At 39.7% G+C, this 25,321-nt stretch overlaps 1 protein-coding gene and 1 long non-coding RNA gene across 2 annotated transcripts in view; one reads left to right on the forward strand and one right to left on the reverse strand.

Moving 5' to 3' along the window:
• Positions 1-1,143: 1,143 nt before the first annotated feature.
• TEK (TEK receptor tyrosine kinase) overlaps positions 1,144-25,321 on the reverse strand; it is a 42,145-nt gene continuing 17,967 nt past the window's right edge. Inside the window, exons 3-23 of the mRNA XM_035310791.1 lie at positions 24,968-25,078; positions 21,781-21,933; positions 19,418-19,549; positions 18,293-18,433; positions 17,451-17,579; positions 14,988-15,142; positions 13,931-14,072; positions 13,376-13,537; positions 12,380-12,514; positions 11,455-11,748; positions 9,828-10,127; positions 9,257-9,414; positions 7,745-7,955; positions 6,623-6,733; positions 6,069-6,259; positions 5,578-5,691; positions 4,143-4,213; positions 3,491-3,531; positions 2,644-2,740; positions 2,114-2,213; positions 1,144-2,006 (exon numbers count right to left, since the gene is read on the reverse strand). Of these exons, the coding sequence (XP_035166682.1) occupies positions 1,932-2,006; positions 2,114-2,213; positions 2,644-2,740; positions 3,491-3,531; positions 4,143-4,213; positions 5,578-5,691; positions 6,069-6,259; positions 6,623-6,733; positions 7,745-7,955; positions 9,257-9,414; positions 9,828-10,127; positions 11,455-11,748; positions 12,380-12,514; positions 13,376-13,537; positions 13,931-14,072; positions 14,988-15,142; positions 17,451-17,579; positions 18,293-18,433; positions 19,418-19,549; positions 21,781-21,933; positions 24,968-25,078 (3,023 nt within the window). The 3' untranslated portion in view covers positions 1,144-1,931. The remainder of the gene's footprint in view (positions 2,007-2,113; positions 2,214-2,643; positions 2,741-3,490; positions 3,532-4,142; positions 4,214-5,577; positions 5,692-6,068; positions 6,260-6,622; positions 6,734-7,744; positions 7,956-9,256; positions 9,415-9,827; positions 10,128-11,454; positions 11,749-12,379; positions 12,515-13,375; positions 13,538-13,930; positions 14,073-14,987; positions 15,143-17,450; positions 17,580-18,292; positions 18,434-19,417; positions 19,550-21,780; positions 21,934-24,967; positions 25,079-25,321) is intronic.
• Positions 11,743-25,321, forward strand: part of LOC118156642 — a 23,200-nt gene continuing 9,621 nt past the window's right edge. Inside the window, exon 1 of the long non-coding RNA XR_004746362.1 lies at positions 11,743-11,796. This is a non-coding gene — a long non-coding RNA (uncharacterized LOC118156642). The remainder of the gene's footprint in view (positions 11,797-25,321) is intronic.

The following is a 25,321-nucleotide window of genomic DNA, read 5'->3' on the forward strand; positions in this document are numbered from 1 at the left end:
CAGAGTAAGCTTGTACACAGAAGTAGGCAGGTGTAAATATGTAGAAGTGTATAAAGGATGTTTGGACTAGTAACTGTTGGGAGCAGATAGTGTTATGGCCTGTCAGCGAGGGCATCTATGGAGGTCCCTTCCTGTTCCTGGTGCTGACCTGAAGAAACCTGGTCAGACAGCCAAATGCAATCCCCATACTTCAAAGGTGCCTTGCCAAGTAGTCTTTTATGAAAAATACCTGGAATTTGTGGAGTTTGTTTCTTCTCTCCCATTTTTGAAGAGTTCTGCTGAGGTTCCCTTAGTCCAGTGAGTCTGTGCAATCTCTGTAAACCCAGCTTGTAGCATTTGTAATTACAGAATCACAGAACAGTCTAGGCTGGAAGAGACTTCCAAGATCACAGAGTCCAACCTCCGACCTAACGCTAACAAATCTTCCACTAAACCATATCCCTCAGCTCTACATCTAAACGTCTTTTAAAGACCTCCAGGGATAGTGACTCAACCACTTCCCTGGGCAGCCTATTCCAGTGACTAACAACCCTTTCAGTAAAGAAGTTCTGCCTAATATCCAACCTGCACTATTACAGTGCAAGCTCTGCCAGTCTCAAGGCAGCACAAGTGATCTCAGCGTCCTTGTTTGCTGCTGGACTTCCCTTTTAACAAGGCTTTTAGTGCTTCTGTTTGAGTCAGGACTGATGTATGCCAGTAATGTAACCCTATATTCTGCTGTGGTATCCCTGCCTTGTAACCAAGCCAACCACAAACTAAGCATCAGAAGGATTTCTATTTTGTCGTCTCTAGCCTCTTCCAGGTGCTAGGGAGTGACCAGATCCACTCAGGTAGAAAGTCACTGTGATCCAATGGGCAGTTGTGAGCTGGTGAGTCCCTGGGGTATAAGGGGAACATTTGTGCAAAGCATGAAATTAGCAGATGTGTGAAGTTTGAATGAGGTAAGTCTGCAGGATCCCAAGTGACTGACTTCATGCCAGGAGGTAATGCCAATCCTTTCTCTGTTTGTCTCACTTAAGGGCTGGAAGATCTTTCAGGCAGGCCAGATACCATTGTTTTGAAGCATTTTAGTAAGTATTTCTAAGAGGCCATACCATACAACAGCCTGTGTAAGGGATAAAATAAGTAAGTAAATCCTGTTTGTAAATAATAGGTAGTAATTTATAATTATGCAGTGTAATTATTAAATGAAATACAAATCAAAAAAGCCTCATTTATATCCAGGGTGATGTATTATGTTCTTCAGTCCTGTGCTTCAAGATAATTGCTAAATGGCTGCCTCAGGTAGCATCAAACACTTCAAAATATATGCCTGTTTTTAGAAGTTAGGCAAACACTGTCAAACTGGACTCTGGAAAAGCAATCTTATTCCATATATCTTACAAGTGTCAGCAGAATTTTTTAACAGATTATTTCTACAACCTTACTTTTCCTTTCAAATAGGAATCTTAGTATTCTTGGTGACAATACTGGATTGGCATCTGCTTGCAAATACCACTCTCACATAGAGCATAACATTTTTGTTTGAATTACAATTAAAATGTATATGAAATACTGCTGTAAGTTTCTGACTTTGCTATCAGTAGCTCTTGAGAAGTATCAAACGTCTAAGATGGCAACATGTAATGCACTACAATAATTGTAATGTATACACTTAATCTACATGACTAGAAAAAAGAATACCCTGCACATGAAACAACAGATTTTATGACTTCAGTATATTCCTACTCAGAGCAGTATGTACACTTCTACAGTCTGTGGAGGCAGGGATTACTGTGTGATATACACAGATATCTGTAGTAAAACTATTACTGTATTATATACAGTTAGAACTATACACGGTTCTGCACAGCACATCACACTTTGGGCTCCAGCAGATTGGGTATTGGTTTTGTTTAATACATCATTGGTGAATGTAGATTTCTTCTGTCTTAAGCAGCTTCTTCAGCGGAGCAGTCAATGCCTGCATAGGTAAACTTCTCGTATAGGGTAGTGTTCACATAGGTCTGGGAAGGAAGCAAGCAAAGAGTGTGATACAAGTTGCATTACCTCAAGAATCCTAACCTATTGAAATTATTCATGGCCTGATTCATTTCTGTGGATTTATTCTTACCTTTCTTTCTTCTAACATCCTGTTCAGTGACACCAATATCTGAGCAAATGATGGTCTTTCATATGGTTTCTCTCTCCAGCACTGTCTCATTAGGTCATACCTTTAAAAGCAAACACCAACACAGGATGGTTTAGACACATAGTTTAGAGTCATTAGTTCTTGTTTATTTATTATTTTTAAAAGAAAAGTGGACTTGTATACGTATCTGGATTTATATTTTCAACATTTACTTTCTGTCTGGATTTTTTTTTCCTATGGAATAATCAAGAACCTCTTTGAGTGAAAGCCCAGCCATATTGCATTGAGAACAGTGTATTTGGCAGGAGCAGCAAGCCCCGGAAAGGGCTCATTGCAAATAACAGTGCATGCTGGGCAGAAAAGGCCTGAAATAATTATTTCCACTTGTGCACCCTTAAATTTTTTATGTAATTTTTGTTTTTATTAAAGAAAAAAAAAGTTTCTTGTAGACATTGTTTATTTTCTATAGATGATATTGTGCTTTGTTTGTGTTTGCGGAGGCAGTTACTTACACTTCATCATCACAGTTGAGAGGCTTTTCCAGTCTGTACCCTTGAGGCAATTTTTCATATAGTTCTGCACATGTCATTCCACAGTATGGTGTTCCACCTAAAGCAGGGTTTAATCATTGTCATGAGCACTACTTTTTTTTCTTTCTTTCTTTCCTTTTTTTTTTTTTTTTTTTTAAATTAAAAAATGTAATTTCATAGCAGATAGGAAAAACAATGACTGACTCAGTAACAGGTGAATTAGTCCAGCATTAGTATGTTTTTGTATCAGCCCTGTAGGTGATAAAAATTTATACTGTCTTTCATTTTTCTCTTCAAACTGTGCATTAAGCAGCATGGAGGCAGTAACAACAAAACAGTAGCTTTTCAACTACTCAAGAACAAAACCAAACCAAACCAACCAACCAAAAAAACAACAACCCCCTCAAGTTTTATTAATGTTCAAAAATTTTCAACAGTACTTGGAGAAGTTTGGCAAAAAGAAGTATTTACAATGTAAATATTGACTTAAAACTGAGGGGGATGATCAAAAGCTACCCATCAACATTACAGCATTTTGGATTAAGGCTACAAATCATGTGATATGCTGAATTTTATATTGAGATATATCCTGGATTTTACAGTGTCATGAAAATATGGTCATGATGTTTTTATAGTTTAGAATGGTATATGAACTGAAAAAGTGATGATTGTATTTCCAAGAATACTGAAGCTACATAAGGTTCTGTCAAATGAAACAGGAAAAAAAATGCAGTGTGATCCAAAGCAAGGAACTGTAAGCAGACTGAATGAGTAGAGGTTGCTTGACCCAGATGAGTTTATTTGTACAAAACAAAATCCACATACTTACCTAAGCTAACAATTTCCCATAATAGGACACCATATGACCATCTACAAGAGAGGAATATTATTGAGTGCCACCAGAATGCAACAAGATACCATATTTTAAAATGGTAGATAATTTTGCTAATAATCAGAGACCATAAAGACGTGTGAGTCAGTCTTCCAGTTTTTTTTCTTACCAATTTTTGTGTAATTTTAGGGTTTGTAGAACTGGAGCGCTTGGAACGAGATCTTTAGCAAAATTAATTCCCTGTAAGTCCATCAGACAGAGTTCTTGACTAGACTTAAGCGCTATCAGCAAAAATAGTGCTCTTACAGAATTGCTTTGCTAAATATCAGTTCCAGGTTCCATACTGATTTCCTTTGACTCACCTGAGAATTCAGAAGATTTTTTTATTTCAAGTGAGAAATACACCTCTATTAGTAACCCAAATCTAATTAGCTTGTGGACATGAGTTCAGACATTTCTAATGAAATAAAAGTAGCTATTTTTGCTGTTGATTTCCATTTTTTCTTGCCATTTGCTTACTCACACTGACATCGTTTGTGAGTGTTGGTTTTTTTTGTGTTCAGTGCATGTCTTTATACTTGCTATCAAACTGTCCTTGATATTGAAAAAAAATGTTTATTTTAAAAAGACCACTTAAAAACATACTTACACATCACTATTAGTGGTGTAAACACTGTAATTCAAAGATTCAATTGCCATCCATCTCACTGGAAGCCGTCCCTAGAAATTATTTCATGAAAGTTGGTTTGTTGGTGATTGGAATAACAATACACAATCATAGCGTGGTTTGGACTGGATTCTTTAAAGAACATATAGTCCACCCCAAAACACTGCCCTGGACTGGAACATCTCCCACCAGACAAGGTTGCCTAAAGCCCCATCAGACCTGGCCTTGAACACTTCCAGGGATGGGGCATCCATAACTTGTCTGGGCAGCCTGTTCCAGTGCCTCAACACCATCACAGTGAAGAATTTCTTCCTTATATATAATATAAACCTCTTTCCTTTAGTTTAAAATCATTACCCCTTGTCCTGCTACTGCACTCCCTGAGTCTCTCCCCATCTTTCCTGTAGGCCCCCTTTAGGTACTGAAAAGCCATAGTGAGATCTCCTCGGGGCCTTCTTGTCTCCAGGCTGAGCAGCCCCAGCTCCCTCAGCCTGTCTTCATAGGAGAGGTTCTCCAGCCCCTTGATCATCTTCATGGCCCTCTTCTGGACCAGCTCCAACAAACACCACAATTTAATCCCCCAGCAATTGTTCTACATTTTATATTTATGAAAATTGACTATAAGCAAGTAAGCTTTATTAAGTTTACTTTTAAGACTTAATTTTTTTGAGGCTTTTAGAGTTTACTTTTAAGACGTATTACTTTAATTGTTCCAATACTTGACTTGTATATTTACATACTGAAGGGACAGTTCACGCTAAAGCTAACAAAACGTATCCAACCAGCACCTCAAGACAAATTGGAAATAATCCTTGAGTAATGTCATGTGTCTCTAAGCAGTCCCATTCCCATGATCACCCAGTGTTATTCCTGGTCTGTTGTTGTCTGTTGCTTATTAAACATCTTTCTCTTCTATGTCTTCCAAAGCATTAACTCTGGACAGCTGTTTTGTCAGCTCATAGATCCTGGTGTGTCTGTTATTACTGTTTTGTTAAATTTGCACTTGTTCAATAAAATTAAACTAGCTTGCCCCTGCCAGATAAATTCTGGTACAAAGATTCAATTCTCACAGCTGTTCAGATACACATTTTCTTCATATATCAAATGTATATTCTATGTATTTCTATATAGAATTGAACTAAATCTCATGACTGATGACAAAATCGGTTATTTTACTGCCATCCATATTTGTAGAAGATATCTTCAATTATATATACTATAAACATGTTGTAGAGCTGATTTACAGGTAATGCATGTGTATTAATAGTTAATATATTTATACATGTTAGTATACTATAAATATATATATAATTAGTTCTGTAGTACCTATGAGTTTATATTTTTGTTTATATTACAATACAAAATAAGAAACAAGAAAACAAAAATGGGAACAGTCTATATGGCTTTTGATTTTTACCATGGTCTTCTTAACGTAAACTTCTTGACCTCTGGATAAGCCGAAGTCAGCTATTTTTGCAACATAGTTTTCTCCAACCAAGATGTTCCTTGCTGCCAAATCGCGGTGAATAAACTAAAATTTAAAAAACAGAAATCACTATGGTATCTGTGAGCTTGAAATGTGTTATTTAAATGCTCCACTGAAAATTTTAGACATTCAGAATAAAAATGAAAAGCAAAACAAATGACTTTGTATGCCATTACCAAGAACATTTTAAACTTCAGCTAAATATGAAAGCAGTTAGTTACCATGTCATTTTTAAGTTTTAATGCCTCCTCCTTGATTCCCTGTGACAGTATTTGATAGGGCTGAGTGAATGCAACAAAATACTGGTCACCTAGTGTGTGCTATAGAAGCTAAGATTAAAGCCTTATATTGATCTCATTTAAAAGCATAGTTCCCAAAAAATGAATACTCTGCTCTCAGTGGGTTGAAAATTTAGGACTGACCTGTTTCTGGCTCAGGTAGTCCATCCCTCTAGCGACATCTGCAGCAAAATGGAGAAGTTGCTGAGAGGAGAGTGTAGATGCGGTACTGTTGGCAATGGCAAATGCTGGGTCTGTCTCTAGCACTCTGCTTTTCCGAAGGAAGTCCAGTAAATTTCCGTGGGGGGCATATTCAATGGCAAGGTAAAGATATCCTAATGAAAATCAGATAGTGATCACAAAGTAAAAGATGTTCAGCAATAGTGTTTGGAAACCTACTCTGATGTAAGTAAAAATAAAATAAACATAAAACATATTAGTGGGGGAAATATCAAACAGTGTAACTCCTACATGTAATGGTGAATTTAGAACTACTGGTGAACATAATTTCTGATCCATTAACGTGGACTTGTAGCTCCAACACCAAGTTTATTTGGCTTTTTAACATGTTGTTGGCTTTTTTAACAATGTTGTACAGAAAAACCTGTTACTGAGCTGGTGTTTCTATGGACAATGTGAATGTACAGTTTTTGTTGTTGTTTTTAATGATTTTTTGAAGTGCCTTAGTAGTGTCTTACCCCGATGCTCACATGCTCCCAGAAGATTTATGATGTTGGGATGATGACCAAGTTTGCAAAGGACTTCAAGTTCTCCAGCAAAGTCTCTGTGGTCGTCTTTAGAGGCATACTCTGAAAATCAAATCAGTGTGCATTTATGTTTTTCTTTGAACTGAATTTAGGATTATATTGTTAATTATGAGAACTCTGGGCTGCCTGGGCACTACAGCTTCATTCAACCAATAGAAAGAGGAAAACTCTTAATATACATCAATAGGTACTAGAACAATATGATTTTTCAATCAAAGAGGAAAAAAAAAAAAAAAAAAAAAAAAAAGAAAATCTAATGTCTGTAGCAGCCATCTCCAGAGAAAGAAAGCATTTTAATATTACACGTCTGTTATTTATTTCAAAAGGTAAAAAGTCATAGCAGATCATACTGCAGCTAGCTGCCTAAAAGTCTTTCTTTTTGTGTGCTTTTGATTATTTCTGCCTAATTATTACAGACCTTGGCTCTTTTTTAAAGGGTGAACATATCTGACTGTCTCCCAGTTTGCTTAGATAATGATCTCATGAATTGCAAAAAAAAAAAAAATACATATGTTCTTGCAGTATTTCATGCATTGTAGTTTTCTCTGGAACATAGCAGTCAGGACCAGTGAGTACAAAGAAAGCAAGGTACCCGTGAGTTAGTGTATGTATATACAGATGCAGAGATGTAGTTATCTGTGACTGGAGGAGGTAAGTGAGGTAACTAAATGCTGTGCCTCAAGGCTAGCTCAGTGCTCCCATTTCTATCAAATGCATGTTTTAATGGCTTCTCCTTTGCAAATAAACTCACGTGTGAAGTTCGTACTAGCCTGTGAAATGCGAAATTCATAATCCTTAATGGTATTAGCATTTAAAGAGAAATATAGACCAACATGACAAAGCAGAAATGCGGTCTTTGCTGGAACAAAAATCTTGGCCTAGTATCAGCCATTATAATGGCACTAGTAATTTTGAATATTTATTTAAACATTAGGAGGGGACTACTAAACACTTCTTAAGACAGAGGAACACTTGGGAAAACAAACAAACAACAACAACAACAACAAGAACAAACAAGAGAAGTCTACAGTCTCAGGGTCTGATCTTTACTACCTTTCATCCTTTTAATTGCAGCATCCATGCGTAAGCCATCCTTCTTAATTCGTGCTTTCAAGACTTGTCCAAAGTTACCTTCCCCGATCACATCTTGAAATTTGATGTCATTCCACTCAAGGACTGGATAAATGGCGGGATCTGGGCTGTTTTTGGCTTTCCTGCTCAGAGTGAGAGTACCGGAGTTAAACTGTACAGCTGGCTCTTCTCTCTGTAATAGAGTTAAGCAAATTACATTAAGTATGATTTCTTCTTTACTGAGCAATACCATGCTTACCCTCCCTGAATACGTATGTGCTCACTGATGTACACACGCACAGCCTGAACCATCTCCTGCTTACACATGAATGAGTACATAGCAAACTATACCTACTTCAGACACTGGCTGCATCAAGCACTTGTGCCTAGATCTACAAAATTAATCAGGCTCCTAATTTATGCATCAGTACCTTTGTACTAGGCATCCTGAACAATTTTCTAATTAATGAAGGTGAAAGAGATGGGCAAAAATCATTTGATAAAATTGATCTTAGAACCAGTTTTAAGTCTCAGGGCAAGATTTATCTCTTTGTCTTGAGTAAATTATGTGCTAATCAGGCTCAGTAGGAAGACTGAGGAAAGACAATGCAAGGAAAGAAAAGAGAGAGGAAATGATTCTCCTCCATACTTGAGACATCTCCATTTCTGCCACACGTGCCCAATAAACACTTTAGGGAAAAGTTTCAAGACAAGGAGCAGGAGCTATTCTGTGTGGCCTGGGGACTCTTTTTGTGGCCTGGAGACCACTCATCTTTTTGAATAACTCCATCTTTTTGAATAAGACCCCTCAGTCCCCTTTTTAAGAAATAACCTGTGGAGATCCAATTGGAGGAGTTCTTTGGCCCAGCTTCATTCTCCTTCATGGGTTCCCCTTTGAAGTGAGAGATAACACTGGAAAACTGAGTGAGGCAGAAGCTACAGCAGGATACAAGTATATGCAGAGAGCTATGTGATACTACAAACTTCAGCAATTTCATCACTGCCAAAGCTATGATGTTGCCATTGACTGATCCCTGCTGTGCTCTCCCCAGGTTAAAAAAATGTGGCAGATCAGTCACTGATGCTCAAGAGCAATGGTTAATAGTACTGCTGTTTTCAAAACAGGGCATAACTTCACAGAAGGAAAACAGGTTCTTCCATTCTGCATGGCTTGATCCTTGTCATACACAGGGGAACAAGACAGAAAAGGATAAATTGTGTGTATCTTTTTTCAAGTCAGGTTGTCTGTCTCAGCCTATAGCTATGATTGCTTTAGCTCCTGGTCACTGTCAACAGCACTAATTGCACACATGAAGAGAAGATTGTTTTTGGAAAGGCCAAAAGGAAGTGGAAAAGGAAAGGAAGTGGAAAACAACAACAAAATAAAACAAAACAACAACAACAAACAAAAACAAACAACAACAACAAAAAAACACTGCAAAAGATGGGGCAAAAATGATTAGCTGCGCTGCCAGAGGAAAGCTAGAAACCCACCACTACATTTTGGAATGCCTGAGCCATTCTGCGCTGGATGTTGGCTCGCTTTAACTGCAGCATGATGAGAAAGGCCAGGAGAATCGTTACACAGGTCATCCCTGCAGAGCCAAGGATAGCAATAAGCAGCATTTTGCCTCCTTTTGATTCATACGGAGCTGTTAAGGAAGCACATAAAGAGTTCGTCATTTCCAGCTAATTCTGAAAAAAACATGAACAATACATAGCTAGACACTCCCATCTTATAAACGGCGTAAAGACATATAGGTATATACCCTTGTTTTACAAAAATGTCACAGATACTGCATGCTCTGATTTTCAGATTTGTGAGCACCTGCTTAATTCAGGGAGAGCAGAGCTGAGGTCACATTCAATGATCTAATTAACTCCATTAATTTATGAGCTGTTGGGTGCTTGCTAGTGAATACACACAAATGCTGTATGTTGCCACTTCACTGATGCCATGTAGGGAACTGAGAGTCAAAAAAAGGATATTGTGACTTTTCTCTATCTAACTGGTTTATACCATCAGCCTTGGTTTGTGCAAGTCCGGCATGCTGGAATAACTAACCTTTAGTTTCTGGAAGAGTCTTCAGTTCAAAGGATGTGTTTGGGTTGCTCAAGCCGATGTTGTTCTGAGCATTAATCTGAACCTGGTACACAGTGTTTGGCTCGAGGCCTTTGAGATGGTATTGAGTAATGGTGGTGTTCTTAATGATAATGTCGATGTGGTTGTACTCAGCCTTGCCATAAATTTTGTAGCTGATGATGATGGAGGAGATGGAGTGACCCTCGGCAGTTGTCCAAGAGATGACTGAAGATGTGTCAGTGGTGTTAGAAAACTTGATGTTGTATGGTGCAGGAGGGATTCCTGGGAACAGACATAAACACATACAAAGTGTTGGGGTGCACATCACCTCTTCTGCCTTCCCTCAGAGGCCAAACACTTTACTCTGGTTTTTGTTGTGCTAAACAGAAGAATTCTGTTGACAAGCTTTGGTAACTGAGCACAACTGTTTTATGAACCATGTGCAGTTACCCGTATTGCAGTACTCCGTACTTCCAGCAGAGGTTGGAGTAGTATTCAGTATAGCCCTGTCCTTGCAAAAAGGATACAAATGCTCTAAGCTGTCCTGCAAGGACAGCATAATTGCTTTAAAATTAATGCAGAAAGGGTTGATTTACTTCTGTACTGAATCATCATCCCCATGTGATTCTGAGCACCCTCACTGCTGCAGGGATCAATTTCCTGTCAGAATACAGGCTGTTAGAAGGAAGGGAAATTGTTACCGATGTTTAGCAAAGTATCCCGAGTTGGAAGGGACCCGTAAGGATCGTCAAGATCAAAATTTCATCAGAAAAACACCAGCAGAGGTGAGTTCTGGACTTCTGGACACACCCATGATGGCTATGCTAAGTACCTTCTGCTGGAAAAAAGTACCCTTATGTTTTTCTTTGTGCAGTTTGGGATACTGCATCGTCCCATGAGAACCACTGATACTTTTAATACGTGTAGGGTTTCATTGAGGGCTTCCTCACATGACCTGCTCTGAGGAAGAAGGAAACCTTTCCAGTGTAGGGTTTGGGTTAGTGGAACCTATCAGCCAGGCAAATAGATCATCTGTTTTGGCACTGTGAAAGGGCTCTGTTCGCACTCAGGAATTCAAGCACGGGCATTGATCTTGAGCATAGCTACACTGAAACGACACTTTTCTCACAGGGAAGTGTACCTTTCATTGTATCTTCTTTTCCTTCTTTAAAAGCTGACTCTTTCTGTATTGACATGGCTGAACTGCAGGGTCTGAGTGTTGGTTTTTTTTGGAGTTAAAAAAGAGCTTAGATTATGAAAAGCTGTGTTCATCATTACAAGGAGAAAAAAATGCTCTGTGTGTTAGAAGCACAAATCATACTGATACTAAGAATTCCCAAGCTCTTCACTTTTATTTTTTTTTTATTTTTATTTTTTATTTTTCCATAAAAATCATCATCAGTTCCTGACAATTCCCAAGGTAAGAATTCTTGTGGATACAGAGATTTTCTTTATAATAATAGTAATAGCAATCATGACAGGTTGTCATCAGGAACTGAGTGTTACCAAAACAAAGGATTAGTTTTAATGTAGTGATTAAGAAACAATAATTTTGTCCACTGGGGGAAAGAGGAAGAATTAAACAGAAGGAAGTGAATCAGATACTTACTGTCACTGAAAGTCCAAGCATACAGGTAGTTGCTCCATTCTCCTTGGGACCTGGTGTTCACCCGTACCCTGCACATGTATTGCTGTCTGGGTTCAAGATCTTTAATGATCAGCATGGACATATTTCCTGGCACTTGAGTAATAACACTGCTCTTGTCACCATTGTCATTCACGCTCTTCCTTTCCACTTCAACATGAATGTCGTCCTCTGTCCTCAGAGTTAAAGGATGCCATGACAAATTGAGCGATGTCATGCTTTTTGGAAGGAGTGTGAGACCTTCTGGTGGAGGAAGACCTTGGAGAAGCAAGCCACAGTGAGACAGGGAACAACATTTCATATCTGGTATGTAAACCAAAGCAGGGGTACCAGTTATTCCCTACCACTTGCCTTAGCTTAGAGTGTCAAAGGACAGTTCTCCCCTCCCAAACCCCACCCAGTTATCTGAAATTTGCTCTCTTGTTACGTAATTTGTAGTGGAATCCTCATTTATTTTGTACACCAGTATTCAGTTTGGGCTGTCTCCTCAGTGATCTGAAAGCTTATCTGCTTGTTCAGACATTTTAATTTTTAAAGTAAATTGATCTAACAGTAAGTGAAAGGACCGATCTGGTGTTAGAAGGAAGGACTAGTATGCAAAAGAAGAGTTTTCTGTCTCCAATTCTGCTGCTTAGTCAGGCAAAGTATGCATATTTTCCTTTCCCAGATCTTCCACCTCTACATATAGGGTGGTTTTCTTCACCCCTATTTCTTTGTTTGTTTGTTTGTTTCCTTTGCCTGAAATTATTTCAAAAGACTCTCTATATTTTTCACATCTAGCTGCTGCCATAGCTCAAATGAAAGTCCTCTGGCTGATCAGGGAGCAGACCACAGAGATAACCCTCTGAAATGGCCCTTTTCTGAAAAGCCAAGGTGAAGGATGACTTACCAAGTGCAGCTGTTGTGAAGCTAGCCTGTGGTCCAGGATGGCCTTCCCCACCTTCCCCTTGCCGACTCAGCTGAACACAAAACTGATATTCTGTTTTTGGTTCCAAATTGTCCAGTCTTTTGGTTGTGCCTTTTACTGAGAACAAAAGGAGAAAGAAACAGTAAAGTTGTATACTCCATACTGAAAAAAGATAAGAAAGAAAAGGGCAGGAAAATATTCCTGAATGACTACACATGGAAAGCAAGATACCCAGGCTCCTCTTTTGTTCCCAATTCATGAAGATAAGCTATATTGAAGTATATAATATATGGATTTTAAATGTATGTAGTGTAAGCTCATAGTAACCCTGGGTTCTGGGTTCTGACCTAGCCCAAGGGATGTTCCCATCCGTCCTTCCTTTGGGTTAGAGCAGGACTGGTTACTTAAGCAGTACGTATTTTGTATGCAGATCTTGGGTTACCATGAATTAGAGTAACAATTGCTTACTTGTTGAATTTCCTGTAATATTTCCTGTAATATATTAGACAATGTCTAAAATATTAAAGTGGTCATCTCACTCACAAGCAGGCTTCACTTTACCTGTACCATTCCTGATCAATATTTAGATAAAATATTTGTTGCAGTGGATGACACAGTAAACATAAAGGAAGATAACAGATGCTTCAGGACCACTCTATACTGCTCACTGCTTTTGAAAACCTGGTATTTGCACAGGATTTTTCAACAGCTGGGATCAGCATTAAGTACTGTTTATCTAAGGGCAGAAGGGGGGAACCTTTTGCTTACTGGAAACTGAATAAACACTTTCCACCACTGTTGGTGTACCACACTCACATTAACATTATACATCACTGTTATACAGAGTCACGTGGCCAGTCATAAAAGATTTAGGTTTTATGGGTTACAGAGTCGTTTGAATCTGGGTCAAGGGCAGACACCAGGTTATGTTTCAGTATGTAAATGAAGTTTGTGTTTGAGAGAATTAGAGAATATTACCTTCTACAGACATCCAGGACTGATAGCGCTTTGCTGGCTTGTACAGGAGTTTTGTTGACACAACAGGTCCATCTCCAAGATGTAACTCAGCATTGATATCAATAATGAGAAAATTATGTCCACTGTCTGTCAGCCGTGGGGCATACTGTGGCACAGGAGGAACTGAGCAAGAATGCAAGGATTAAATCAGCCTTTTAATTCCCTACATCAGTAGAAGTCTGGTATCTTCCTACATTTACAGGAAAATGGGAAATGCTCTTCCAAACTCTTAAAAGGTAGACAGGGGTTTAGACCGTAAAACTCACAGTTTGTATCCTTCAAAAAAAAAAAATATAAAAAATTGCCTGTTCTTTTAATCCTTACCATCACACTCTTATACCCCAATACACTTAAGCAGGGTGCTGCTTATAAGAGGCTTCTGTTTATATTCTGACTATAGATATTTATTCAGACATTTTCCTGCAGCTCAGGAATGGAAAGCCCTGCCATGTTAGACTATAAATATTGTTTTAAAAATAGAGAGGCAAAGATATTAGAAAAGATTTATGCTCTTACCTTTAACTGTAACTTGAAATGGTTTCTCTGCCATTCCTGCTACTGTCTGCACACTGCAGACCCAGGTTCCTGTATCACGGGGCTGGACTCGATTAATTGTAAACATAGCTTCAGAGCGATTACTGGTGACAATTAGGGAAGGCTGAAAAGACAAAAGACATGGACCTGAAAACTGCGGGCATTAAGGAATTTTTCCATTCCACCTTTCTCACAGTTTAGGAATTAATTTAGGGTTTAGTGGTGTCACTAGAGAGACTCTATAGAGGTCAGTTCCATAGATTCACATATGCTTCAGTCCGTGAGTTCTACTTCCACAGTTGAGGAAGCTCACATGGTGACTGCTGTGTTTGATCATGTATCTGATTTCATTCTCTTTAAATCCTGATACATGTATATGATTTCAATCTCTTTAAATCAAAGGCTGTATATGTATTCTTTCTTTTAGTGTTTACATCGTAAACATAACTTCAATACACAGTGTAGATTCAATAATTGAAAAAAATATTTCAAATTATTTTAAAATAATAATTGAAAATTAGAAAATAAATAATCATGAGTATTTCAGATACTATGATTAATTTCTACTCTATTTAGTGTCATATTTTACATTTTTACCAGTTAGTCATAGAGGAAGAGCAGAATTAAAATTAAGTTACATATATATATTTCAAAGTCTAATTTACCATTTTATTAACAAGTCAAGATTTTTTTCTCATTTTCAGTAATGCCAGCATGATCTGATTTGGTTGTTCAACAGTTCCTAGCCTAGTTCCTAGTTCCTTCTAGTTCCTAGTGAGGGCCATTTGTCTAAATCACTTTTTGTTTGTTTGTTTTTGCTAGCCCTGTAGGTCATGTGGATTCTAGCAAGGTTTTAAACTTTTTGGAACAAGAACTCAGTGAATAAAGAACAGCAAACAAGGAGCAGTGTGATAAGCAATATGATAATCTCAGAATACAGAAATTTCATGTTATGCTTAAAAAGCACAGTGTGCATTAACTACGGATAAAGTTAGTATAAATATCAGAAATAACAGGAAGCAATTAATCAGGAGCCCACCCTTAGGACAGTTCCATCTTGCTTCAGAAGTTTAAATTCTTCAGATTTAGGAAGTGGCATTCCAGTAGCTATACAAAAAGGCTTGAACTCAACACCAGAATTGAGTTCCACAGGATCTAGTAAGTTTTCTATCTGAGGTGAAAGATCTGCTGAACCTGCAGAATATATATAATATTTTAATGTCATCCTTCAAAAAGAACTTTCAAAAGGAAACATCAAACACACTTAGGCATATAATGCACATTCACACTGGAAAGCTTTGGTAGCATAGGTATCTGGTCCTCCCTTGCTCATGGAGCAGATTATCTTGGGTGTCATGATGCAGCAGTTGCAGGGCAAGCAGGCGATCAGGCCTAGTCAGCACGGGTTTATGAAGGGCAGGTCCTGCTTGACGAACCTGATCTCCTTCTATGACAAGGTGACACGCTTAGTGGATGAGGGAAAGGCTGTGGACGTGGTCTACCTTGACTTCAGTAAGGCATTTGACACCATTCCCCACAGCATTCTCCTCAGGAAACTGGCTGCTCATGGCTTCGACTGGCGTACACTTCGTTGGGTTAAGAGCTGGCTGGATGGCCGGGCCCAGAGAGTTGGGGTAAATGGAGTCAAATCCAGTTGGAGGCCGGTCACTAGTGGAGTCCCCCAGGGCTCGGTACTGGGACCAGTCCTCTTTACCATCTTCATCGATGATCTGGATGAGGGGATCGAGTGCACCCTCAGTAAGTTTGCAGATGACACCAAGTTAGGTGTGTGTGTCGATCTGCTCGAGGGTAGGAAGGCTCTGCAGGAGAATCTGGATAGGCTGGACCAATGGGCCGAGGCCAACTGTATGAAGCTCAACAAGGCCATGTGCCGGGTCCTGCACCTGGGGAACAACAACCCCAAGCAGAGCTACAGGCTGGGAGATGTGTGGTTGGAAAGCTGCCTGGCAGAGAAAGACCTGGGAGTATTGGTTGACAGTCAGCTGAATATGAGCCAGCAGTGTGCTAAGGAGGCCAAGAAGGCCAACAGCATCCTGGCTTGCATAAGAAACAGCATGGCCAGCAGGTCCAGGGAAGTGATTGTCCCCTTGTACTCGGCTCTGGTGAGGCCGCACCTCGAGTACTGCGTTCAGTTTTGGGCCCCTCGCTACAAGAAGGACATGGAGGTGCTTGAGTGAGTCCAGAGAAGGGCAACGAAGCTGGTGAAGGGTCTGGAGAACAAGTCTTACGAGGAACAGCTGAGGGAGCTGGGACTGTTTAGTCTGGAGAAGAGGAGGCTCAGGGGTGACCTTATTGCACTCTACAGGTACCTGAAAGGAGGCTGTAGAGAGGTGGGGGTTGGTCTATTCTCCCACGTGCCTGGTGACAGGATGAGGGGGAATGGGCTAAAGTTGCACCAGGGGAGGTTTAGGTTGGATATTAGGCAGAACTTCTTTACTGAAAGGGTTGTTAGTCACTGGAATAGGCTGCCCAGGGAAGTGGTTGAGTCACCATCCCTGGAGGTCTTTAAAAGACGTTTAGATGTAGAGCTTAGGGTTATGGTTTAGTGGAAGATTTGTTAGCATTAGGTCAGAGGTTGGACTCGGTGATCTTGGAAGTCTCTTCCAGCCTAGACTATTCTGTGATTCTGTAATTCTGTGACTGCAAAACTACATTTAATGAAAGCAAGTCACAGAATCACAGAATGGTTGAGGTTGGAAGGGACTTCTGTTGCTCACCGGGTCCAACCCCCTGCTCAAGCAGGGACACCCAGAGCAGGTTGCTCAGGCCCATGGCCAGGCAGCTTTTGAAGACCTCCAAGGAGGGAGACTCCATGGCTTCTCTGGGCAACCTGTGCCAGTGCTTGGTCACCCACACAGTGAAACATTTCCTGATATTCAGGGGGAACCTCCTGTGTTTCATTTTGTGTCCACTGCCTCCTGTCTTGTCACTGGACACCTCTGGAAGAGCCTGGCTCCATTTTCTTTGCACCCTCCTGTTGGGTATTTACGCACATTGAAAAGATCACCCCAAACCTTCTTTTCTCCATGAACAGTCTCAACTCCCTCAGTCTTTCCTCGTGGGAGAGGTACTCCAGTCCCTTCATCAACTTTGTGGCCATTTTTGGGCTCTTTCTTGTATGGTTGCTGTTGTACTGGTGATCCCAGAACTGGACCCAGCACTCCAGGTATGGCATCACCAATGTTGAGCAGAGATGTAGGATCACCTCACTGAACCTATTGGCAATCCTTTACCTGGTGTAAGCAGCAGATATAAGTCTGCTCTAAGTCAGATGTAACTGTAGTACGCCAGCCTACAAAACACAGCATATAGCGCTCAGAAATACTGCACTGCAATAAAGGTATGCAGATACATATGGGCTCATGGAGTGCAACTGACACCATAAGGATACCAGCCTGAAGTGGAAATGCTATACCAACATGAAGATCTGTTTCAGTTACACTGGGGAAAAGTCATTTACTACCGTGTTACCTTGCTTTACCTTCTTTTTCACATTGCAGACCATGCCATCCGAGGGAGCAGATGCAGCCCTTAAATCTGTCGCACGTCCCTCGATTGTGACAATTACATCTGAGTTTGCAATCTGAACCATAAAAACCAGGTTTGCACTCTGCAAGTACATATGTTTCCAGTTAGTGTAAAGGTACTAGATAATGTCTTCCATGAGTTTTCAATTTCATGCATCAATTCTCTCCAGTAGAGTTTACTTCCCTCAGTTGGGTTGAGTTTGAAACTCTATGTAGCAGCACTAAGTCATCCACAGAGCATCCAGAGAACAAATGACATGAAATATAGAGCACATTTATATCCATGCCTGTCATTTATACTCTAGATGGAAATGTGGAAACTTCTTCAACATCCACTGTGGTTTCACACTTGCACTGTGGTAGTGTCAAAACTTCATCTGTGTTAACAGCACCAATGAACCAGAGTACATACATATGCATGCAGATGTGCATCATGTCCCAAAGAGATTTCAGTCTAATAGAAATGAACAAGGCTAATTATTGCCCAGCAGTTGGATATGTGATTGACAGTGAATTAATTGCTCATGTTACATGTAGAAATACAGCAGGGCTGTGACTGTTACCAGAACAAATGTTAAAACATAAATTCATGTTGCAGAATAATTTGAATAGTTTGCAACTTTGCTTAATCTTTTGAGGACCTGAAATGCTCCTCTGAGATGAATAAATATTATTATCCCTTTTTTATAGAATGGAAAAATTACTCTCCCTTACTCTCCTCTGTTAGTTTCCTTCTGTGTTTCATATGTGAAGCACATTAAGCATTCTTCACCATTCCCCATATTTTTGATTATACCTTTATCACATTCCAGTCCCATCCATCCTGTGGCACAAGAACAACCATATGGATCTGGCAGACAGAACATATAGTTTTTGCAGCCATAGTTTTCTTTGCAGCTCTCTTCACATGTTTTGCCAAATGTATTGGCTCCACAAGCTATTGAATGGAGAGAGTGAAAGATCCAAGAGCATTAAGTCTGCGAAAGAACTAATGCTTCCAATTATACAGCTTTAGACAACTGAAAACATGAATTAAAATGAAAAATTACATTTTTACCATTCAGATACTAGATCTATTAACTTCTATAACATCTTAAGGCACTGCTGCAGTAATGGTAAGTTCTGCCAGCTGAAACAAACATTGCTTTCTGACATAAAAGAATCCATCATCAAAGCCTCTATTGCTTTGGATATTTGGGCATAGAGCTTCAGCGGTAAATCCTCTTTATAAGCATTTCTAATACTGAATGGACAAACGCTGCCTTGAAAACCAATCTTCTTCTTAGAGGCTAGTGCATATAAAACTGCTCAAGGTTTCGCTTCTCTGCTATGACCAGTGATTTATTAGAGTGGTTCATGTGTCAGCTATTTCAATAGTTGAGTTGTAATATTCGCAGCACTGCAATTTGGTCAGGATATTAAGGTACATATTTAGCATTGAACTCACAAGTTGCTTGGATAGATCAGTGTGCAGTGTGCTCCTGCTCCAATTACTCTAGAATCCAAACTAATTGTCACAGACACAGATATGCACAAACAGACATATATTATTGATATGCCCCTCCAGAGACAAATCACCCTCTGACCAGGTGGCAGCTTGTTCAGGAGTAGCCTGGGAATCTTTGTCAAAGAGCTTCATTTCCCAGTGCCAGTGTATGCTTAAGATCCCATAGTCTATCATGCATTTAACAGACAGTCAGCAGCTTCAAGCATGCTGATTTCAGAAGAATTGGAAACATTTGTCTTAACTACAAGACCTGCTATGCTAATTCCAGGTTAATCTCACCCAACACTGTCCTAGTCTCCAGCACTAGCTGCAAATGCTATCGCTATAGAGAGTCAGACAAGGCTACTGCATTCTGCCAGCTTCTATTACTGAGAACAAATTAATAAGCAATCTGTGAAAAGAATATTTGCTTACCTTTCTCACATGTTTTTCCCATAAAACCTGGAGGACAGATGCATTCCCCAGTATCTTCATGACAAATGCCATTGTTCATGCAGGAAGGGCAGTGGGAGCTACAGGAAAGGCCCCATTTCTGAGCTTCACATCCTTTTATGCAAAAATATAATGACATGTTTGTTGTCTCCTTGTTCAATAACCAGCCAAGCAGTAAAATAAATGATGGTATGATCCATATGCCCCTACCCCAAAATGCTGGCTGACCAACTTAATGTAAAGAGGCACTTCTTTGATTGTGGAAGTTTTCCTGTTTCAGGAGCAGATGTACTGTGTAGTATACAGCAATACCACCTAGCATTTTCAGAGAAGGAACTGTGAAAGTCTTCTTTTTTTTTGAAACCAGAGGTTGATTTTTATTTTATTTTTTTTAGTTTGGGAAAGTAAGTTTGGAAGTTGGCAAAGATTTTTCATTTAATATTTCTGTTCTTATAGCAGGGATTTGAGACCTATGAAAACTCCAGGGTTCACCTGCACCTGGCTGTACCAATATTAAGCCAGAAGGTCTGAGCTTGGCATCACTGGCCTTGTACCAGCATTTGGCAACTGACGATTTTTTTTCTGTAGCACTATTTTTCTTGAAAGCTCAATAGAGCAGGTTCACCTCTGCTATATCTTTACTGTCTTCACTGGGTCTCTATAAGGATCAATCAACTGATGACATGTTTCTAGAAAAAATGGACTAAGAGCAGTCAGTATATATATCAATTTTGAAGCATGTCAGGATTTTCTTTCCCACTTCCTAATTTAAAAAGATACTGCTACCATGAATCCTACCAGTGAGAGTTTTGCACTGATTTAAAAGAAGCAAAACTTAACTTCTAAACTTCACTACAGGAGTGTGTTACCTCATCACGCAAATGCTTATCAAATCCCTGCAAGATAAAAAATTCACTGAGTTGCTTTTGAAATTAATGGTGAGAGGAGCCTGTAGTTTTCAGTGTTTGATTTGTAACAATGTATTCTACATCACAGGAAGTGATCTTCATGACTTACTCTGCTGTAAAACTACAACAGGGAAGATAATAAACTGGAAACTGAAGTAGGCTCACTAAAACTGGAGTAATTCAGTTAATTAAATCTTGGAACAGCTTTTTCAGATTTCAGCATACAACATGGTATTTAGAGCTCTGTCTCCTCCTTCTCCCAGAATGAAATTTCTAAATGTGCATACTTAGGGAAAAACAAACAAACAAACAACCTTTGCTAAAATCATCAATCTATGCCTATAACAGTAACTCAGAGAAGGCCTGAACATGTGTCTGAGCAGTGGCATGTAATCATTCCTTCTCTTTATTGTTAGTGTGCTCCTTACGAGTCTCCCAGACTACACCCAAGGAGTTTTCCCAATAGACAGGGTGGACAAGGTTTTTGACCTGTTCTAAGGCATGGGAGAGAATTTATGGGCAGTGTATGGGCAAGTAATCTGCTGTGCAGCTTGGCACTAGAGCAGAGAACAGACCTTGGGCCGTTTTATTTAGTAAGCTGGCCATAGCTACAGAATCCAAATCTGGGGCTTTACATTGATTCATTTGCAACTCCTGGATATCCTGTGGATGTCAGCAAGTAAAGTTAGCAACTCCTGTTTATGTTAGCAAGTAAAGTATGTTTTACTTTCAGAAACATTTTCTCCACCATATAAGATGCTTTAACAGCTATTTATTTTCACATATCAGTTTTACATTTCTATTCATGTTAATAGAATATAATTTTATTTCTATCTGATGAAATTGGGCATGGCAGCATGGTCTACCAGACGTCTAAAATACTTAATGAAAAATATCCACTTGCACTGTGAAGTGGTTCAGTTTTCCACTGGGAGTTGAGCTTTAATGGCTAACTGTGGCAATTTTAAACAAACTGGGGTATTTTGTGAAATTGCAATGCTGCAATTGCAGCAAATTGCAAAGATTATTTTAGAATAGACGGAGTTTGGATGTAATTTACCATAGAGAACAGAGACATTTAAAAAAATATATTTTGTGCTCATCTCCACATCATATAGTCATGAGAGACCCTGTGCCACCTTCTTTGGTCCTAATTGCTTGATATTTGAAAAGCTGAGTTGGTGAGAAAAGAGGCTGTTTCTCTTGGCAATAGCTAAAATGAATTGAACCTAAATCTGAAATTTTTTATTTTCTCTCTCAGCTGCTTAAGTCATGATCAGCTTATACCAAACATTGTTGGGAAAAAAATTCTTATGACATAATCTGATGGCAGCTCATGCCAAGGATGATTTTGGGCCTTATTTGGGCACAGTGTAGATTTCATGTCAGATTCATTACAACATTAGACAATCATTAACAGACATTAATGGAACTTACGTCTTACAATAAGCCTTGTGTAAGCAGAAGTAAAGAGGTTTCCTCCTATATATCTGGCAGAGTAAACCCCTGCATCCTGTGGTTGAACATGAGGATAGGAGACTTCCAGCTCGCCTGGCACTTCATGCCTGGGCACAGAGTGAATGAAGGAACCTGGGGAAGAAGCACACAGAGACAGAAGACAGAAGTAATTCAGCATTTATAGCCAGAGCAAGGTTGAGTTTGTCACTGTGGAAGGACAGCTGGGATGAACTAAGCAGCAGAATATATTCATGAGTTACGAATTTGCTGGCAGCTCTTTAACTGTGCTAGTTCTTGGTAGCTGGAGAGGTACAAGTGAAAAGGAGGCTGGATCTTGACATGTAGCAGATGAATGGTGTAAAGAGCTTGGAGTTAAGCACTGCTTTACAAGAATGTTGCTAGTAGTCTTGTGGTTTATTTAACCTCAGTAACTCAGAGATTTACAGGAAGACAACAGTACAGCTTTATAATTCCTTCACAAACTTAATGTGATTCTTTTTATTTATTTATTTATTTATTTTTTCTACTATGGGAGCTTGTCTGTGTTATTCTAGGTTTGCTGTAGTTGGTCATACATGATTGCTAAGTAAGGCAACAACATTCAGTCTTCTCCCATCCCTCTGGATCACCAAGTAACAACATTTGAACATGGGTTGCTTGGGTTGCTGTCAAAAAGAAGCTCCATCCAGTGCACTTCAGGACTCCAAGGAATCGTCCCACCCCAGTCTGTTGCAGCAAGGCTGCTGCAGTCCACTGATGCCTGTTCCAGCCAGTTGTCACCAAAATGTACATGTACATGCTCACACACACTGGCTTACAAAAGTCCCTGCCATAACTGGACATAGACACCCTGTGTCACCAGCTGTTGGCCCCACACTTACAAGACCCTTTGACCCCAGGCATGTGTTTCCAGTTGCAAGGAGTCAGTCCTGTTTTGCTACCTGCCTTCTGATCTGGCCTAAAGGTCACCAGCAGAATATAGACACTCACAGTGCATGTGCACACTCATGTTGAAGAATACAGTTTAATAAGATTGGACAAACTGTAGAGCAGGGCTGTGCCAGCCAATTGTCCTGGCTCACAGCTTGCACTGGTGCAAGTGACACCTTTTACCTGCTCCCTGTACCCTTCTCCCATGCTTGTTCCTTTCCAATTCACTTTGATCCCTCCCTTTCTCTGTGTTGTCTCTGTCCCTAAACGTGATTATTTCACACATTCCCAGTCCCCCTTGATCATCCCATCATAAATTTTCCCCTCCTCCCTTGAGATCTGTGATAATACCCCTTCTTATTAGCTCTGGTTGAAGCTCCTCAGGGCTTTGCGTTGTGCTCCCTGTGGCCTCTCAGCAGCTGGAGAGCTCTGGCCTTCAATGTTGTCTCTGTTATCTGCTGCTCCTTAGGGTTTGTGCCTCTGGTTATTTATTATTTCTCTTATTTCCCATCTTAGTGTTTTATGCTGAGTGACCGTGAACCAGATGATACTCTCACAAACCAAACGCCTGTATGTTCTGCATATCCTTACATTTACTGTGGTAATGGAACCTAGTAAGGAGCCACAGAACTTTATTTACTTTGCTGAAATCTTGTATAGGCTAAAGATAAGCATACTACCTAGCAGTCAAATTTCAGGCAGCTTAGAAACATAAAACTTTGTTGAGAGTCACCATCAAAACAGCAAAAATATAAGAGTACGACAACTCATAACAGTTCTTCAGTGAAACAAGACCAAAGAAAAAGAATGCAAGGGATTCGTTCTGGAACTGTTTTTGTTTGTTTGCATGTCTTTTGAGTAACAATCTGCAAACAATGTTGACAGCAAAGTATTGAGAAAGCCTTATGCTAACATTGCATTAACAAGGGTCAGTTTCTGTGGCTCATTTTCTATGATGGCCAATGTTATGCCAATGTCTTAATGCATTTTTGTTTAACAGACCAGTTTTTTTTCACTGGATAACCTTTGTGAGAGTCTGCAAGGGAGAAGTATTACTTTAAACGACTAAGGTGAAAGGCAGCAACAGTTAAATATATCAGGACATGCTTTTTCTGTTCTCTGCCAGGTGCTGTATCAGGAATCCTCTGGGATGATATTTCAGCTGCAGTCTCAGGTGGAGGACTTGACCTACTGTCCAGAGTTAATTTGAGGCTTTTTGCCAAATTCCAGTTGGAGCCCAAGATAAGGCAGCACCAGGATGTAAACTCTCCTGCACCAACATATTAGCTGGAACTTGCATGGGAAAATGCTGACGGTGGGGGAGGGGGTGGGGGTGTCAAAAATTTCCTTGGGGACCCTGAAAGGACAAGTGATTTTTTTCTCCCAGCCTGCAGAAAGGAACTCTGAGTGTTCAGTAAGTGGAACTGAAGCTGACTGCATGCAGTCTTCTGCAGTGTGCTGGCACATACATCATCCTACTCTTACTCTGTGTCTCCTGGTAGCTCACGGTAAGCTCGACTGTCAGTAGAAAAAGATGGACCAGAATGTTGTTACATGTGTTTTCCACAGCTAGAATTTGCTGACATTTAACATTCTGATTAAATATGATTGCAGTGTGAATTTTAGTGACCTCCATTTCTACAGGAGGTACACAGCAAACTGCATGTATTTCCAAGTGCTTGGCAGTAGCAATGTGCAGCTGAGCACTGAACCTGTGATTTAGGTGCTATGTTAGATAGAAAGGTTGGTGTCATAAATTTTACAACCTATTTTTGTAGTTGGATGAGGGAAAGATAAGGTTTTGTTAACAGTTCTGCCTTTCTAGCAGCAGGTTACTAGTGCTTAATTTCTTAATCTAAAAAGCATCACAGAAGCTCAATGGCCTATGAAAGCCATTTGAAGAGGGGATGGTATGCAGCTGAGATGCAGTAGAAATGCGAAGAGAGAGATCCAGTAAATAAACCTTCAAAGGGTTAAAAAAAAAAAAAAAAAAAAGATAAAAAGATGCTAAAAACTGAAAAAGATATGAGGGGATAGGTAGGGAAAGAAATTAAAAAGGGAAACAAGGAACCAAGCAAAGGCATTGGACATTCTGGTGAAAGAGAAATAAATCTATCAATTTCATTATTTAGATATTGGAAATAATTCCTTTAGGGAACATTACATGCTCAGGGAGTTATGCCTAGAGGAATGTGGCATGTGGCTAAGACAATGATAGTAGGAAGAGGTTAATTACCATTTTTGTAGATCACTGCATCTTCCTCTTTTGCTGCCATTCTGATGAAGGAAATATTCACATGCTCTCCCTTGTTTGCTGTAACAGTTAAGGCCACTGGGTGGAATGAAGCTAAAAACAGACCAGGACATAAGTTTAGGATAAATAGCAGCCGTTGTTATCTCTACCTGATCTTTGGGCTGGAAGCTGGGAATGGTTTTACAGCATGACCCCCACTCAGATGCTTGTGTTTAATTGCCTTATTGCACACACTGACTATTTAACATCAGCCATCTCTACTCTGTGCTTTTGCAAACCCACCTATAATCTGAAACATCAGAGTACGGTTAGAACCTGGAGCCTGGACATGGAAAA

This window comes from Oxyura jamaicensis, chromosome Z (assembly GCF_011077185.1).
Source record: "Oxyura jamaicensis isolate SHBP4307 breed ruddy duck chromosome Z, BPBGC_Ojam_1.0, whole genome shotgun sequence".
Lineage (NCBI taxonomy): Eukaryota > Metazoa > Chordata > Aves > Anseriformes > Anatidae > Oxyura > Oxyura jamaicensis.